The following is a 13,623-nucleotide window of genomic DNA, read 5'->3' as shown; positions in this document are numbered from 1 at the left end:
AAAAAACCTAGGTGATGGGTTGATAGGTGCAGCAAACCACCATGGTACATGTACACCTATATAACACACCCGCACGTTCTGTGCATGTATCCCAGAATTAAAGTAGAATTAAAAAAAAAAAAACTTATTTAATCAAATAGACACAGCTGTGGCACAATCTGATGGTTTAAAAATATTGCCTTTCTACCCACAGCTATTGCTTTAGAAAGCCTCATGGTAACTCCATTAAACTGAGAGAAAGGCATGAAGACAAGAGACAGTAGGCTGAAAACTGTCAAGGAAAGTACGTGGATTGTAGTTTAGTAACACATGTAACTCACTTGACTTAATGCATGTAACAAATGAAGCAAAAGCCAGCTAAGTAAATAGAGTAAAACAGAGTTTAAAAAAAAAAAAAAAAAAAAGAGTAGAGTAAAAGCCTGTTAAGTAAGTTTCTGAGGAAATGAAATTACCGAAAACTGGACTTAAGAGGCTTGGGATGTTTGACTCAGCATTCAAATTTGCACCATCAGGAAGTGGGCTGTGAGAGAGACCCCGAGGAGGCCTGTTCACCTTTTAGATGTGCCACAGAGAAAAACAGATAAAGAAGACTCTCCTAGAGGACAGAATCAGGAGCCAAAGAGAAAAACAGCCAATGAACCATTTGATGAAAAGGACTACTCGTTGACCGATTCGGGGCTTTGAGCTGGGTGCATTATTTGTGCTTTACAGTCTGTCTCCCATAAAGACAGAGATGGGGATACATGTATGCTAAGTAGAGAAAAAGAATTCAGCAGATATTTGGAAGCCAGAGAGGCAGAAGAGGCTAGCTGTTCACCAGAATCCCCTTTCCTCTCTTCCATCAGCACTGCACTTCCATGCCACCCTTGCATTGGCTGGGTGGAAAACAATGTGACTAAGTTTTCTGAACAGAATTCCTGATCCATAAATATTTCCACAACCTGGCAACAGCAAGCTTTTCTCCTTCTGACTCTGGCAATGACAATGACCAGAGAGAATTTCAAAGTCAGTTTTATGGAGAGCAGAGCTGCTTTCATCAGCCTGGCTTCCTCAAAAACCAGGAAGAATAAACCCACTCCCAAACTGCATCCTTCCTTCAAACCCCCATTCTTTCCCAACCTGGAACTCTTGCCCTGGACCGGCCAAGAAGAATCAACTTCCAGCATGTTAGAGCTACTGGATCTCTTAGTTGCAACAATTTCACCTACCCTAACTCATCTTTCTGTCTTTTGGCATTTCAAATTCATCTTCCCACTCGGGTTCGGCTCCAGAAGTAAACACAGCAATTATCACACATCTTCAAAAATAACAGGGAAATGATAACAGCCACTGGGTTTTTCATAGATAACTCATGGCCCACTTAATTGTAAGAAAGGTGTTGGCTGTCTGCCTCTCTGCCACATTTCAGGCTAACATCAGAGGGCATGGGAGAAATGGGAAAGCAGAAAAAGGGGCAGAAGGAGAGGAGAAAAATCATGAGTTATAAAAATAATCCAAATGATTGGTTATGGTGAGTGCTGCTAGTAACTAATGCAAGGCCTCTTATCAACCTGCTGATGCTCAAGTTCATCAGATTTATTTCTTCCCAAATAGTAATGATGATAATGTGGCCATATTGGTGCATGAGGACTCTTATTAGGAAAGGGGCCATATCAGGCTCTATTGACTCCTACATGACACGCTTCCCTCGTTCCTTGAACAAGCAATGGCAGCATGGAGGAGACCTGTGATAGAAAAGACCACCCACCTGTACATGCTGAAGACTGTATTGCCGTTGTGCATAAGGTACACATATACTTCCTCAACATCCTCATGCTTCATCATGCTGAAGGTGAAGAAATACACACCTGAAAAAGGCAGGTATTTATCCATGTTGACATTAACATGTTATACATTGAGGACCTGGAACTATCTGGAGATTTGCCAAATGCCTTCACATTTCTTTTATTGATATTCTTTGTAGGATGGAGTCTCTCCTTGGCTTTATTTTTCAGGAATGTCCCTTTGTCTACTCCCCTTCCAAGTGCTTTCAAGTATTTTGAAACTTTCTCAATGTGTACACTGTGTATCCTGAATAACACTTAAAAGTCTTTAAGAGAAAGAGCCTACCTCATTTTAGCTGGATCTCTCTGCCTTGTGCTCTGACAAAGTGCTTAGGTCAAAGTAGGTGTTGTTCCTGGGCATAGGTTAGCTATCATCTGCATCTACCACAGGACTCATGTTATCAAGGTACAGAGAGGTTTGGGATTGAACAACAATGCCCCATGACTTAAAAACACAAGGAATTATAATAATACAACAGATGATTATACTCACCAAAGAAGTTAGCTAAAGGTAAGGAAACCCTGGAGCACAGAATAAATGTTTATGAATTCTAAACAAATGGTTCTGGTAATTTTTTATGTTGGTGAAATTACATATAATAAACAGAAAGACCCAACTTAGACTCAGCAACATGACCTTGTCACTAAAAGTCTGTATCCTCTTCATTTGAAAAAGATCAACATATATTTTTAAAGATTTCAGTTTTCTTATAAGAGCCTAGGGGTCCTAACTGAAGGCAATATAATATGATCTAATATACTCTAAGTGCCAGCACACAAGGTACTATTACTGAATGATTAAGAAGAATCCAGTAGCAGACAGACAAGTCAAAAGGAAAATTTTTCCAACTTTAAGTGATCTGGGATTTGGGTGTGCATTTTGGAAAGGTGAATGAACATAAGTCATCAAGCTCTTAGTGATTTCCATGTTGCATTTTAAACTAATGGCTTTTCAAGACATAATCCAGAAATATCTTTTTTTTTAAAAAAGCAGAGGACAGTTCTATTTTTTTCTCAAAGGTGCAATCAAGTAAGTTGGAAAAATAACTTGTAAAGGTGCCATGTCAGTTCACCTGATTCTAAGCCAAATTAAATGAAGAAGTATGATGATGCTTTGCCTAGTGCCAGGAATGCATATTCAATGTTCTGGGAGCAAAGGAAATGGCCTAAAAGTTCATCATGCCCATTCATATGCCTAGAGATTAGCCCACAGACAAAAAGAAAGGCAGATAAAATGAAACGCCTCAAGAAAAATAGCTTATAGGTGTTTAGTTTTTCATATTTTACAAAATTTCATATTAGACACAGACACATCACAATTTTCACTGCCTCAAGAAGATAAAGCTGAAATCAAAATGACAGGAAAATATATTAGTTTTTCTTACAAATGATGACTACTATAAAAAATAGATTGCAAAAACATATTAGAAAGAGTAGACTGAAAAAAACAGATGGTGAACAAATGAAATGCCTGGAGTTGGAAATACCAAAGTGAATATGTATTATACCCACAAGTGGCTTTTCTGCAAGGGAAGGTACTGAAACCAGAGGAGACACACTTGCCCTATGGCTTTGAGATCTTTGTGTTGCTGTAATTTCAAAAACCAGCCTTCTCTGTCTCTTCACTCCCAAAGTTGGAAACCGTCTTTTTGCAATCTACTGCAAAAATGGAGATTGAAACAGAAAACTGTGAGAGTCAAATGACAGTTGGTATCACTAGAAACTGAACGTCTGACTCAAGAAGCTCTGAAAAACTAAATTCTTACTTAGGCTTCAATTATAAAGCCATTTAATTCCATGGAAATGTGGACGAGGTATTTCTAGGCACTATTATAATCTGTGGCACAGATAGCATTTAACAGAATAGTTTTAAGAAAATTATGACATAAACCTTCAGAGCAGAAAATCACATTAAGAACGTTAAAGGTGATTTTCCTGACATTAAACTGTGATGAAAGATTGTTTCTATCATTTCATATCTCGGTTAATTTCTGACTTAAGCTGAATAGAAAAATAATTCAAGGTGTACTTAAAAGTATTTGTGAAAAATCTGACAGGGCTACTGCATCCATCAGAAGTTTCTTCCTTTTAATTCTGAATACCATATAGAGAAACAAAAAGAATTGAAAAACAAAAACCAAATAAGTATCCACATTCTGCAACACTAGGAATCTGGAAGAAAATCAATGAACTTCAAAATACCTCTAAGTGTTGCCAAATGCCCCTGAGGGTAGGCAGAGTCATGTGAAGATAACACAAGGTTGGGCAGGTTCTGAGGAGGCCAGGTGCCAGCAGGTTTTACATAGTGCCAGGAGAAATGCTCTCACTGACAGTGAGGGCCACGTGGAAGGGTAATGCTGCAGACAAGCCCCTGTGAACAGGGCTGAGTTCACAAACTGAGTTCACAACCATCACCCCAAACACAGCCTTTGTTCACTGTGAAGCAAAGGCTGTATTTGGGGTGATGGTTGCTAGATACAGTGTAGGATGTAGAAACAGGACCTGCAGTGGCCGATCTCAAAATCTGCCAGCAAAAAGGGGGAAAAAAAATGCTCTTGAAGGCAAGGGAACTGGGAAGTGCAAGGCTGGTTTCAGAAGCTTTCCTGGACCCAGTGCAGTCTGGAGAGGCAGCAGAGGTGTGGCCAAGAAAAACACACATCAAGACCATACTTAAAAGAATCCATCAGTCTCCCAGCAGCAGGGGAGGGAGTCATTGAGTTACCTGGTCTAGAAAATGCCCTCATCCTTTCTTTCCCAAGAAACTATAGCATATAGCTGGTCAAGAAAAATACAACTCATTCAACCATCAGTTAACTTCTAAAAGTAGAAAAGCAAAGCAAAAATGACCCTAATGGATTAACAATACTCTCCAAGAAAAAAACGTTGTCATGTAGTAGATGAAAAATGTAGTCATGGATTTCTACTAATAAAGCAAATACTTCTATGAAAGATCATTATAGAACAAAAGGCACAAACTCATGGTAGAAAAGGCCAGACAACAGAAGGAACTAAAAACTGGGGCATCAGAAAAACCTGGTGAGATCTGAATAAAGTCTGTAATTTAGTCATAGTATTGTACCTAGTTTCATTTCTTTATTTTAGTAATAGCACTTTGGTTATTTAAAATGTTAATAGCAGGGGAAGATGGTTAAAGAAAATATGAAAACTTTGCATAATATTTTTACAACTCTCCTATAAGTCTAAAATCAATTCAAAGTAAAAAGTTTGTAAAATGGAATTTTCTATTTAACAACTGTCCAGAAACTTGAAAGCACGTTTTGCTGATTAGGCTATCAGGAAATAAATGCTTTCATATTTTGACAATATAAGCATATTGGTTCAACCCTTTCAGGGAGCAATTTGGCAAAATTGATAAAAAAATTATGAATATGTTCACACTGGTAATGTTTCTAACACTTTAGCCTACAAATATACCTGTAAGTGATCAATATCAAAATGGTATATTCTGACTGACATGGTGGCTCACACCTGTAATCCCAGCACTTTGGGAGGCTGAGGCAGGTGAATCACCTCAGGCCAGAAGTTTCAGACCAGCCTGGTCAACATAGTAAAACCCATCTCTACTAAAAATACAAAAATTAGCCTGGTGTGGTGGTCTGGGTCTGTAGTGCCAGCTACTCAGGAGACTGAGTGGGGAGGATCACATGAGCTTGGGAAGCCGGGGTGGCAGAGGTTGCAGTGAGCCAAGATGGCACCACTGCCTATACTCCAGGCTGGGCAACAGAGTGAAACCCTGTCTAGAAGAAAACAAAAACAAAAACACCACCACCAACAAGAAAAAAAAAAAAAACTTGAAACAACCCAAAGTCCAGAAATAAAGGAATCACTAAATATACTTTGGTATCTCTAGCTATAAGAAAAAAGATGAAGTAATAATGTAAAAAGATTTCTAAAATATATTGTTAGTTTTTTTAAAAGCAAGATACAATCAGACTGTAGAGTAGCCTAGCTTTTATATAGAAATGAGAGAAGATACATTTGTATTCATTTGCATAAAGAAACCCTTTTAACTTTTTAAATACTCAATTTTTTTTTTTTAATTAAAAAATAGGATCAGGCACTCCCCGGGGTGGTGGCCAGGGGAGGAAAAGGTTATGATACCTTTAAACTGAGAATTCTGTTTTAAGGACTTTTAAAATCAGAGGTAACTATGTCCTTCTCAGTCCAAATCAGAGTTAATAATATTAGTAACTATGGCCATATTTTTAAAACTGTCTTTGTCTTTTCAGATTCTTATTTGTTTACTTTGAAATCCAACAGAAACCTATATACGCTGTTTGGTTTAACCCGAAACAGAAAAGAATAACTACCTTAATGTCTTTCTTTATTTCCTACTCCCTTCAGCCTTCTTTCCCTCCCTCCCACTGTCACTTCCTCCCTCTGTCACTTCCTCCCTCTCCTCTTTCCTTTCTTCTTTAACTGTCTTATTATGTTGATTAACTCAATCTTCTTCTATTTTTCCATCTCACCTGATACTGGGGCCCCAAATCTACCAGTCATGACATCAAAGAAGTTTCCAATGTTGGTCTCAACACTGCTGAAGATAATCCCACTGTTCTGATTGCTGAAGTGAGTTGCCAGAGAAGCCATGAACGCAATCTAAGGAAATAACTATTGGTCAGTAAATAGGCAATTTATATTAAAGAAGTCAAGTTTTTATGCAGATCCATTTGTTAAAACATTATATATAACAGCAAGATTGGAAATAAACATCAATCTATGGAGAAAGAAATGAATAAATTATGTAATTCCTAACATTTTAATGCTGTGCAGCTGTTAGAGTGACAATGTATATCAACATTTTTGAACACAGGTTTCAAAGATTATTTGTATTTCAAAAGATTTTTGAAATATTAAAATTCTGTTATTAAATAACACCAGAAAAATTCATTTGAAATTTTCTACATATAGCCATGAAATGCATATTAGCAAATTCAAGGATCTGAGAAGCTCTATAGTCAAACATTTTAATTTTGGTAACCCTGCATAATTTTTTCCCCAAAAGATGCCTATTAGTTTTTTTTTTCTTTGTAGAGACTAGGTCTCACTATGTTGCCCAGGCTGGTCTCAAACTCCTCGACTCAAGAGATCTGCCTTCCTCAGCCTCCCAAAGTGCTGGGATTACAAGAGTGAGCCATGGTGCCCAGCCTATTAATTTCTAACAAAATTAATTCTTTGAATACACTTTGATAATTCTTCATGCTGATCTAAATGTGCATCTATATAAAATGAGAAAATATCTTCAGTTCACTGTTTAGTCAAAAAGTAGACAACACAAGATCATTATGGTCTGATAGCAGACTTTATTAACTGTGTCTGTGTGGATGGAGTTATTGTGCAAGCAAATTCAGAAAAATATCTGCAAGAATATTTTTGAAATTATTAACAGCAGGTCTTTCTCAGTAGAAGTTTCACGGGAAGGTTTTCTTATCTTCATTACACTTATAACTTTCAAGTTAGCATGTATTAATTTTATATTCATAAAAAAGACTAATTTTAAATATATAGAATTGTATTTATTTACATGAACAGGTATTTAGGATAGATTGTCATTCATGAAATAAAGTAATAATATGTATATATGTTCCCATGATATTTAAAAGTAACATGTATATAAGTATGCATAAATCTGAAAAGTTACATAACTATATGTTAATAGTAATCATCTCTGGGCATGTTTTATTATTTTTTGCCCAGAAGTTTTTAAATCTTCTTTAACAATAAAAAATATTATGTGAATAACCTTGAAATGGTAAAAGAGTGTGTTTGCAATTACCTAAGACATAGAAAAATGGTTTACTAAAATTAGCAATGTTTTTGAATATAGAACAGCAAAAATTTCCGGGCATGATTTTGGATGAAAAAAAAAAATGTCATATTGGAACTGTAAAGTTTAGAGATAGGAGAATCCAAGAAGTCATTTAATAGTCAACACCCATTCCTGGGAATGGTTACAAATACTTTATGTGTAATCTTTTAAGGGACTTTGAAAGCCTCTGCTCAATCAGCAAAAGATCAGCGAAGAGAATTAATTTAAGAAGCCCACTCATGGTGGCAACCAAGAGGCTCTATGAGTTTGGGAATAAAACTGTCTACTTGGGTCCAAAAATATGAGATTAAGGCCCACCTCTCTTAATTCTGTCACTTGGTAAGTCATTTAGAACTTGAGCCTGAAATTTCTACATCCCTTCAGTGTAAAATGGGGCACTACTCTTCCTGCTCCTGCCACTACTACTATTGCTACAACTTCTGTACTATTAATGTCCAAAGACAGGGTTGAAGTTCAAAATACAAAATATTAACAATAATTTTTAAAGTCTTGGGACAATTCCACCTGTCAAGAAAAGTTTTTGTCACTATTCACAATAGCAAAGACACAGAATCCATCTAAATTCCCATTAATGATAGACTGGATAAAGAAAATGTGGTACATAAGCACCATGGAACACCATGAGCCATAAAAAAGAATGAGATCATATCCCTTATAGGAACATGGTGGAGCTGGAGGCCATTATCCTTAGCAAACTAGTGCAGGAACAGAAAACCAAACACTGCATGTTCTCCTGTTCTCACGTATATGTGGGAGCTAACTGATGAGAACATGTGGACTTACAGAGGGGAACAACAAACACTAGCGCTTATCAGAGGGTGGAGGGTGGGAGGAGAGAGAGGATTAGGAAAAATAACCGATGGACAATCGGTTTAATACTTGGTGATAAAATAATCTGTACAACAAATCCCCATGACACAAGTTTACCTATGTAAAAAACCTGCACATGAACCCCTGAACTTAAAATAAAAATTTAAAAAAAAGAAAAGCTTTTGCTTAAAACCACCACTGAAGAATGAGTTGTGAAAATCAAAGTCAATCCTTGGACCAAATGAGTCATTGAAATTGAGTGTAAGTTAGATTAATAAATTCTTTAATTTGCTGGAACCATCAAAGAATGTGAAGTTCCCTCCTTCACAATCTGCCTAAGACCCAAATGGTTGTATTGTGATTTTAGAGTAAAATAGCTGATGGGACAAATTTAATAATCACCCAGAATGTTCTCTATCAAACTAGCTACTCCAGGGCCCCTTCTCCTTGGTTTACCATTCATAGGTTCTAGGTTAGAGTGTTCAGCTTTGAGATATTTACCTTCTGTCTTATGAAATACCTTAATCTGGCTGAGTGGCATCTCTAGCCTCTTTGTTTGTAATTTTATACTGGCACATGGATCCCAGGTTGCTGAAATCATGAAACAGCATATGGCTGGGCGCGGTGGCTCACCCTGTAGTCCCAGCACTTTGGGAGGCAAGGCAGGCAGATCACTGGAGGCCAGGAGTTCAAGACCAGCCTGACCAACATAGTGAAACCCCATCTCTACTAAAAATACAAAAAAAAAAAAAAAAATAGCCAGATGTGATATTGCATGCCTCTAATCCTAGCTACTCCAAAGGCTGAGGCAAGAGAATTGCTTGAACCTGGCTGGAGGCTGCAGTGAGCCAAGATCACACCACTGCACTCCAGCCTGTGCATACACACACAAAACTAAACTAAAACAGCATTTATTTAAAAGTTGCAAAGCCCACAAAAAGCAGTGAGAGTAGCACACTAACTATTCACGTTATTTTAAACTTGAAAAACTAAGGCCCAGAGAAATGATGGAACTTATACAGGGTCAAATTACCACCGTACACACCCAAAATAAAAGACAGTTTCCCCCTAATTGATCTTTCAAGCATCAATTTATAGTCTAGTTCTTTATAGTCTTTATATCTAGTTCTTCAAATGACAAGAATCACTTTATAGTCTAGTTCTTCAAAAGTCTCTCACGTTGCAGGATTTTATCTCAGTTACTTTATTTTTATCCACAAGTTACTGTTTTGGGAAGACACTAGCCAGAAACAAACTTAATTTTTTAAAATGCTAGTTTTCAATGCTGGTAGAAGTCCCCTGGAGGGGATCCATTTCAAAATATTTGTTCTCCCCTACCTTCCAAAAATAACCCAAAGTTAGTAATTTTTCTTGTGACCTAACCTCACATTTACCAGTTTAAGATGTTGTTGGCAATAAGAACTTTAAAGGTCATTTAAAAGATAAATAAAGAATAGATAAATGGGAACTTGAGCTGGGGATAAAATGTACAGTTTTAACCTCATAAACTAATTTTTTAAACTTTATGCTGAAATAAATGTAATCTGGTCTGGAGCATTGAACGGATGACTGAAAACCGAAATCCTCCATTGTTAAAGAAGATTCTGACAAGAAAACCTCAAATAAAAATTGTACCACAAGGCCAAGCGTGGATCCCCACACTTTTTTGGGAGGCCGAGGCAGGCAGATCACTTCAGGCCAGGAATCTGAGACCAGCCTGGCCAACATGGCGAAAACCTATCTCTATTAGAAATACAAAAATTAGCCAGGTGTGGTGGTGCACACCTGTAATTCCAGCTATTAGGGAGGCTGAGGCATGAGAATTACTCAAAACCAGGAGGCAGAGGTTGCAGTGAACACAGATCGTGCCACTGCACTCCAGCCTGGGCAACAGAGCAAGACTGTTTCAATAAATAAACAAATAAAAATTATACCACAAAATCCAAATTGAGAGAAAATAATATATATCAATATTTATGTATAGATTAGTATATGTAAATATGTAAATACAGCAACATTAATCAATAAAATATCATAACTAGACATTTCACCATTCCGTTTATATATTTAAATGTTTATATATTCAAGTTGGCCCAAACCCATATTACATCTTATTACATTCTTAAAACATCTCATTTGGGAAAATAGGAGATGCGCTTATATTCAAGGCTGCCTTGGATTTGGTTCTGTGAGGAACCTGGATTTCACTCTTCATAAATGTCTGTCCTCCCTAAGAATAATATCAAAGTCCTCCTTTTGGACAGCATAGGCCCTATGCAAACATCCTGTGTTGTAGATGAACAAACTGAGACTCAGATTTACTCAAGATTGGGGAAGACTTGAGGAAACACTCAAACATGCTGATTCCTGGCCCCTTGTGGCCAGGGAGGTTGGGAAGCCACCAGGAGATGTACTGAGGATGGTTTACCTGAAGTTCCGGTGGAATCCCCGGGTATCCCTTCTCTCCTTTGGGGCCATGCTGCCCCCGCTCCCCTCGAGGCCCCAGGTCACCTTTGTCGCCCTTCTCGCCTTTGGCTCCTTCATGACCAGTGGCTCCGTTGTTACCATTGTTTCCATGGTTTCCTTAAACAACCGGACATCATCCCATGAGAAAACCCAGTCACTCATACTTACCATCCATTTCTAGACAAACTGTCCAAACTCATTTGTGAAAGGGGACCGTTCGAAACAATCCCAAACAGAACCAAGGGCTATCATCACCTAAATGGGGCACCAGGCTCTGAAAGAAGCCTTAGATACCCTAAAGCTCCAAAGCCTGTTTATCCTTCGAAGCAAGTCTTGGAGGAAAAATTGTGTAGAAGACTGATTATCATATTATCACTTAAAATAGCAAAGATTGGAAACCACCTATATAATCGCCAATACAAAGAGGGAATGGCATATTCTAGTAAATCATGTTATATAGTCATAAAAAAGAAGGCTGAAGAAAAACATTTAATGATACAGTGATATTCATGGTATTTTTAGATTTTAAAAAGTTATGAGTGGCCAGGTACAGTGGCTCACACCTGTAATCCCAACACTTTGGGAAGCCAAGCTGGGAGGATCACTTGAGCCCTAGAGTTTGAGATCATCCTGAACAACATGGTGAGATCCTATCTTTACAAAAATAGAAATTAAAAAACTAGCCAAGTATAGTGGTGCACACCTGTAGTCCCAGATATTTGGGAGGCTGAGGCAGGAGGACCTCTTGAATCTAAAAGGTCAAGGCTACAGTGAGCCTGGATTGTGTCACTTCACTCCAGCCTAGGCAAAAGAGTCAGATCTTGTTTTAGAAAAAAAGTTATGAGTAAACAGAAATAACATGGTGCTATTTTTGTTTGGAAAAAGTATGTATTTATGGATTATATTCATAGAGAAAAGACTAGAATAAGTTACAGAAAAATATCCACAGTGGTTTTTTTCTAAATGTGAAACATGAGTAATGTTCATGTCATTTTATATATTTTTCTGTCTCTTTGAAGTTTTCTACAAAAAACACATATCACTTTTATAACTGGGGAAAAGGTAAACTCATTCATTAAACAAATTACAGCAATGGTTTTGAAAGCAAGAGTTGGAAAACAATTTCAACTCTTCCCTTTGCCACCAAGAGACAATTTTTACAGCTCTTCTTTATTTTAATATTTGTTAAATTTCAGGGTTTTTTGCTGTTTATTTTGCATGCTACCTTTGATCAGTTATCATAGCAGGCTTATAACTCTTCCAATGAATGAACTTTGTGTTTACAAATCAGTGTGTTCAGTGACAAAGCCATTTCCTGGTTGAAAACATTTAACCAAGGCCAGCCTTTCCTGTAACCTCAGAAGAGTTAAGCCCTAAGAAGATTTTATGAGGGTCAAAATAGCCCCCACCCTACATCATTGCACTTGCTGGCTGCTGTCCTTGACGGTCAATGACATAGGTTCCAAGCCAGTAAGTGTAGTTTAAAGTTTAACATAGGATTTTCTTACTATTTGGTTTTGTGCAAGAAGCTACTCAAAAGTAGGAAAAAAAATGAAACAACATTTGATAAATATTAACATCAATGAGAGTAAGTCACAGAAGAGCCAGTGGACTTTGGCTATGGCCAAACCCTGAGATAAGGTCTTACCCTTGGGTTTAACCTGAAGATGAAGACAATAGAACCCAAGATACATTTGGGAGCCCCAGATTGAGGGGACCTGAGCTACCCTTTCCTGGGCTGACCCAGGGCACGAACAGGCTCATGGCACCCCCATCCTGTTCCTGGCGCCATCGGCACAGTACAGATGACTGAACTGTTGGTCTAGCAGAGTCTGATGTAGCTCCAGAGCATTTCCCTTGCCACTACATGGTGCTGGAGCCTAAAAATGTTTCCATGAGCCCAAGACTGGTATGAGTTACTTGAGAGACAGCTGAACACGGAGAGACCCTGAGACTGGAGGAAGAAGCACTTAGCTGGTCCTAGAGTCACACAGAAGGATGCACAGCTCAGTGACTGGCATGGAAATGACTGTAGCCCAGACCAGTAAGCTTTCAGCTCTGCTCTGCCCTTCCTAAAGCATGCTGTGGCAGATATACTGGAATGAAGACCAGGTAGTTTCAGATTCAGTCCTGGTGAGGAGCCTCCAACCTATGAACCTGGTACTTCAGTGTGCCACAAGTCTAGTGGATCCTTTGGATCACACACAAATGATCCCAAATTATTTAGGTTTGCCCTTTGCTCCTACTTGAGCTCAGGCTGCAATCAGATTGACAGTATGTCTCACTCGTCCTTACCTGGAATGCCAGGAGGGCCCGGTGGCCCAGGGGGGCCTTGGTAGCCTCGAAAGCTGTAGTCTCCATGACAACACTTACTGCAGTCTGGGGCCATTCCTCCGGTTTGTGGAGACTAAAAAGATAGAAAGAGAAGCTTCAGAAAAAAAGGAACTTGTGAGCAATTCGGACTTTTAAATTTCCTCTGGCCTTGGCCCTTAGGTAAGCTTAACTCCAATCCACAACAAGATCAGAAAAGATGGGATGGGGTAGAGATATCAATGGCAAAAGGTCAGGCAGCAGCTAAGGTGAGTTGATGATCAAAGGAAAAGGCAACAGGAAAGTCAACAGAGGAAGATGCTCTTTGAAAAGGCAGGTGGGTCAGGGTGGGAAATTGGGCCA

At 38.3% G+C, this 13,623-nt stretch overlaps 1 protein-coding gene across 3 annotated transcripts in view; it reads right to left on the bottom strand.

The window, feature by feature from the left end:
- C1QTNF3 (C1q and TNF related 3) overlaps window positions 1–13,623 on the bottom strand; it is an 87,645-nt gene that overhangs the window by 5,275 nt on the left and 68,747 nt on the right. For all 3 annotated transcript variants that reach the window (XM_074386690.1, XM_003936220.4, XM_010346712.3), the window contains exons 2-5: window positions 13,246–13,357; window positions 10,913–11,067; window positions 6,314–6,443; window positions 1,748–1,847 (exon numbers count right to left, since the gene is read on the bottom strand). In XM_074386690.1, coding sequence (XP_074242791.1) covers window positions 1,748–1,847; window positions 6,314–6,443; window positions 10,913–11,067; window positions 13,246–13,357 — 497 coding nt within the window. The remainder of the gene's footprint in view (window positions 1–1,747; window positions 1,848–6,313; window positions 6,444–10,912; window positions 11,068–13,245; window positions 13,358–13,623) is intronic.

This window comes from Saimiri boliviensis, chromosome 1 (genome assembly GCF_048565385.1).
Source record: "Saimiri boliviensis isolate mSaiBol1 chromosome 1, mSaiBol1.pri, whole genome shotgun sequence".
Taxonomy (NCBI): domain Eukaryota; kingdom Metazoa; phylum Chordata; class Mammalia; order Primates; family Cebidae; genus Saimiri; species Saimiri boliviensis.
The sequence above is the reverse complement of the archived record's forward strand: the minus strand, read 5'-3'. Positions and strand labels throughout refer to the sequence as shown.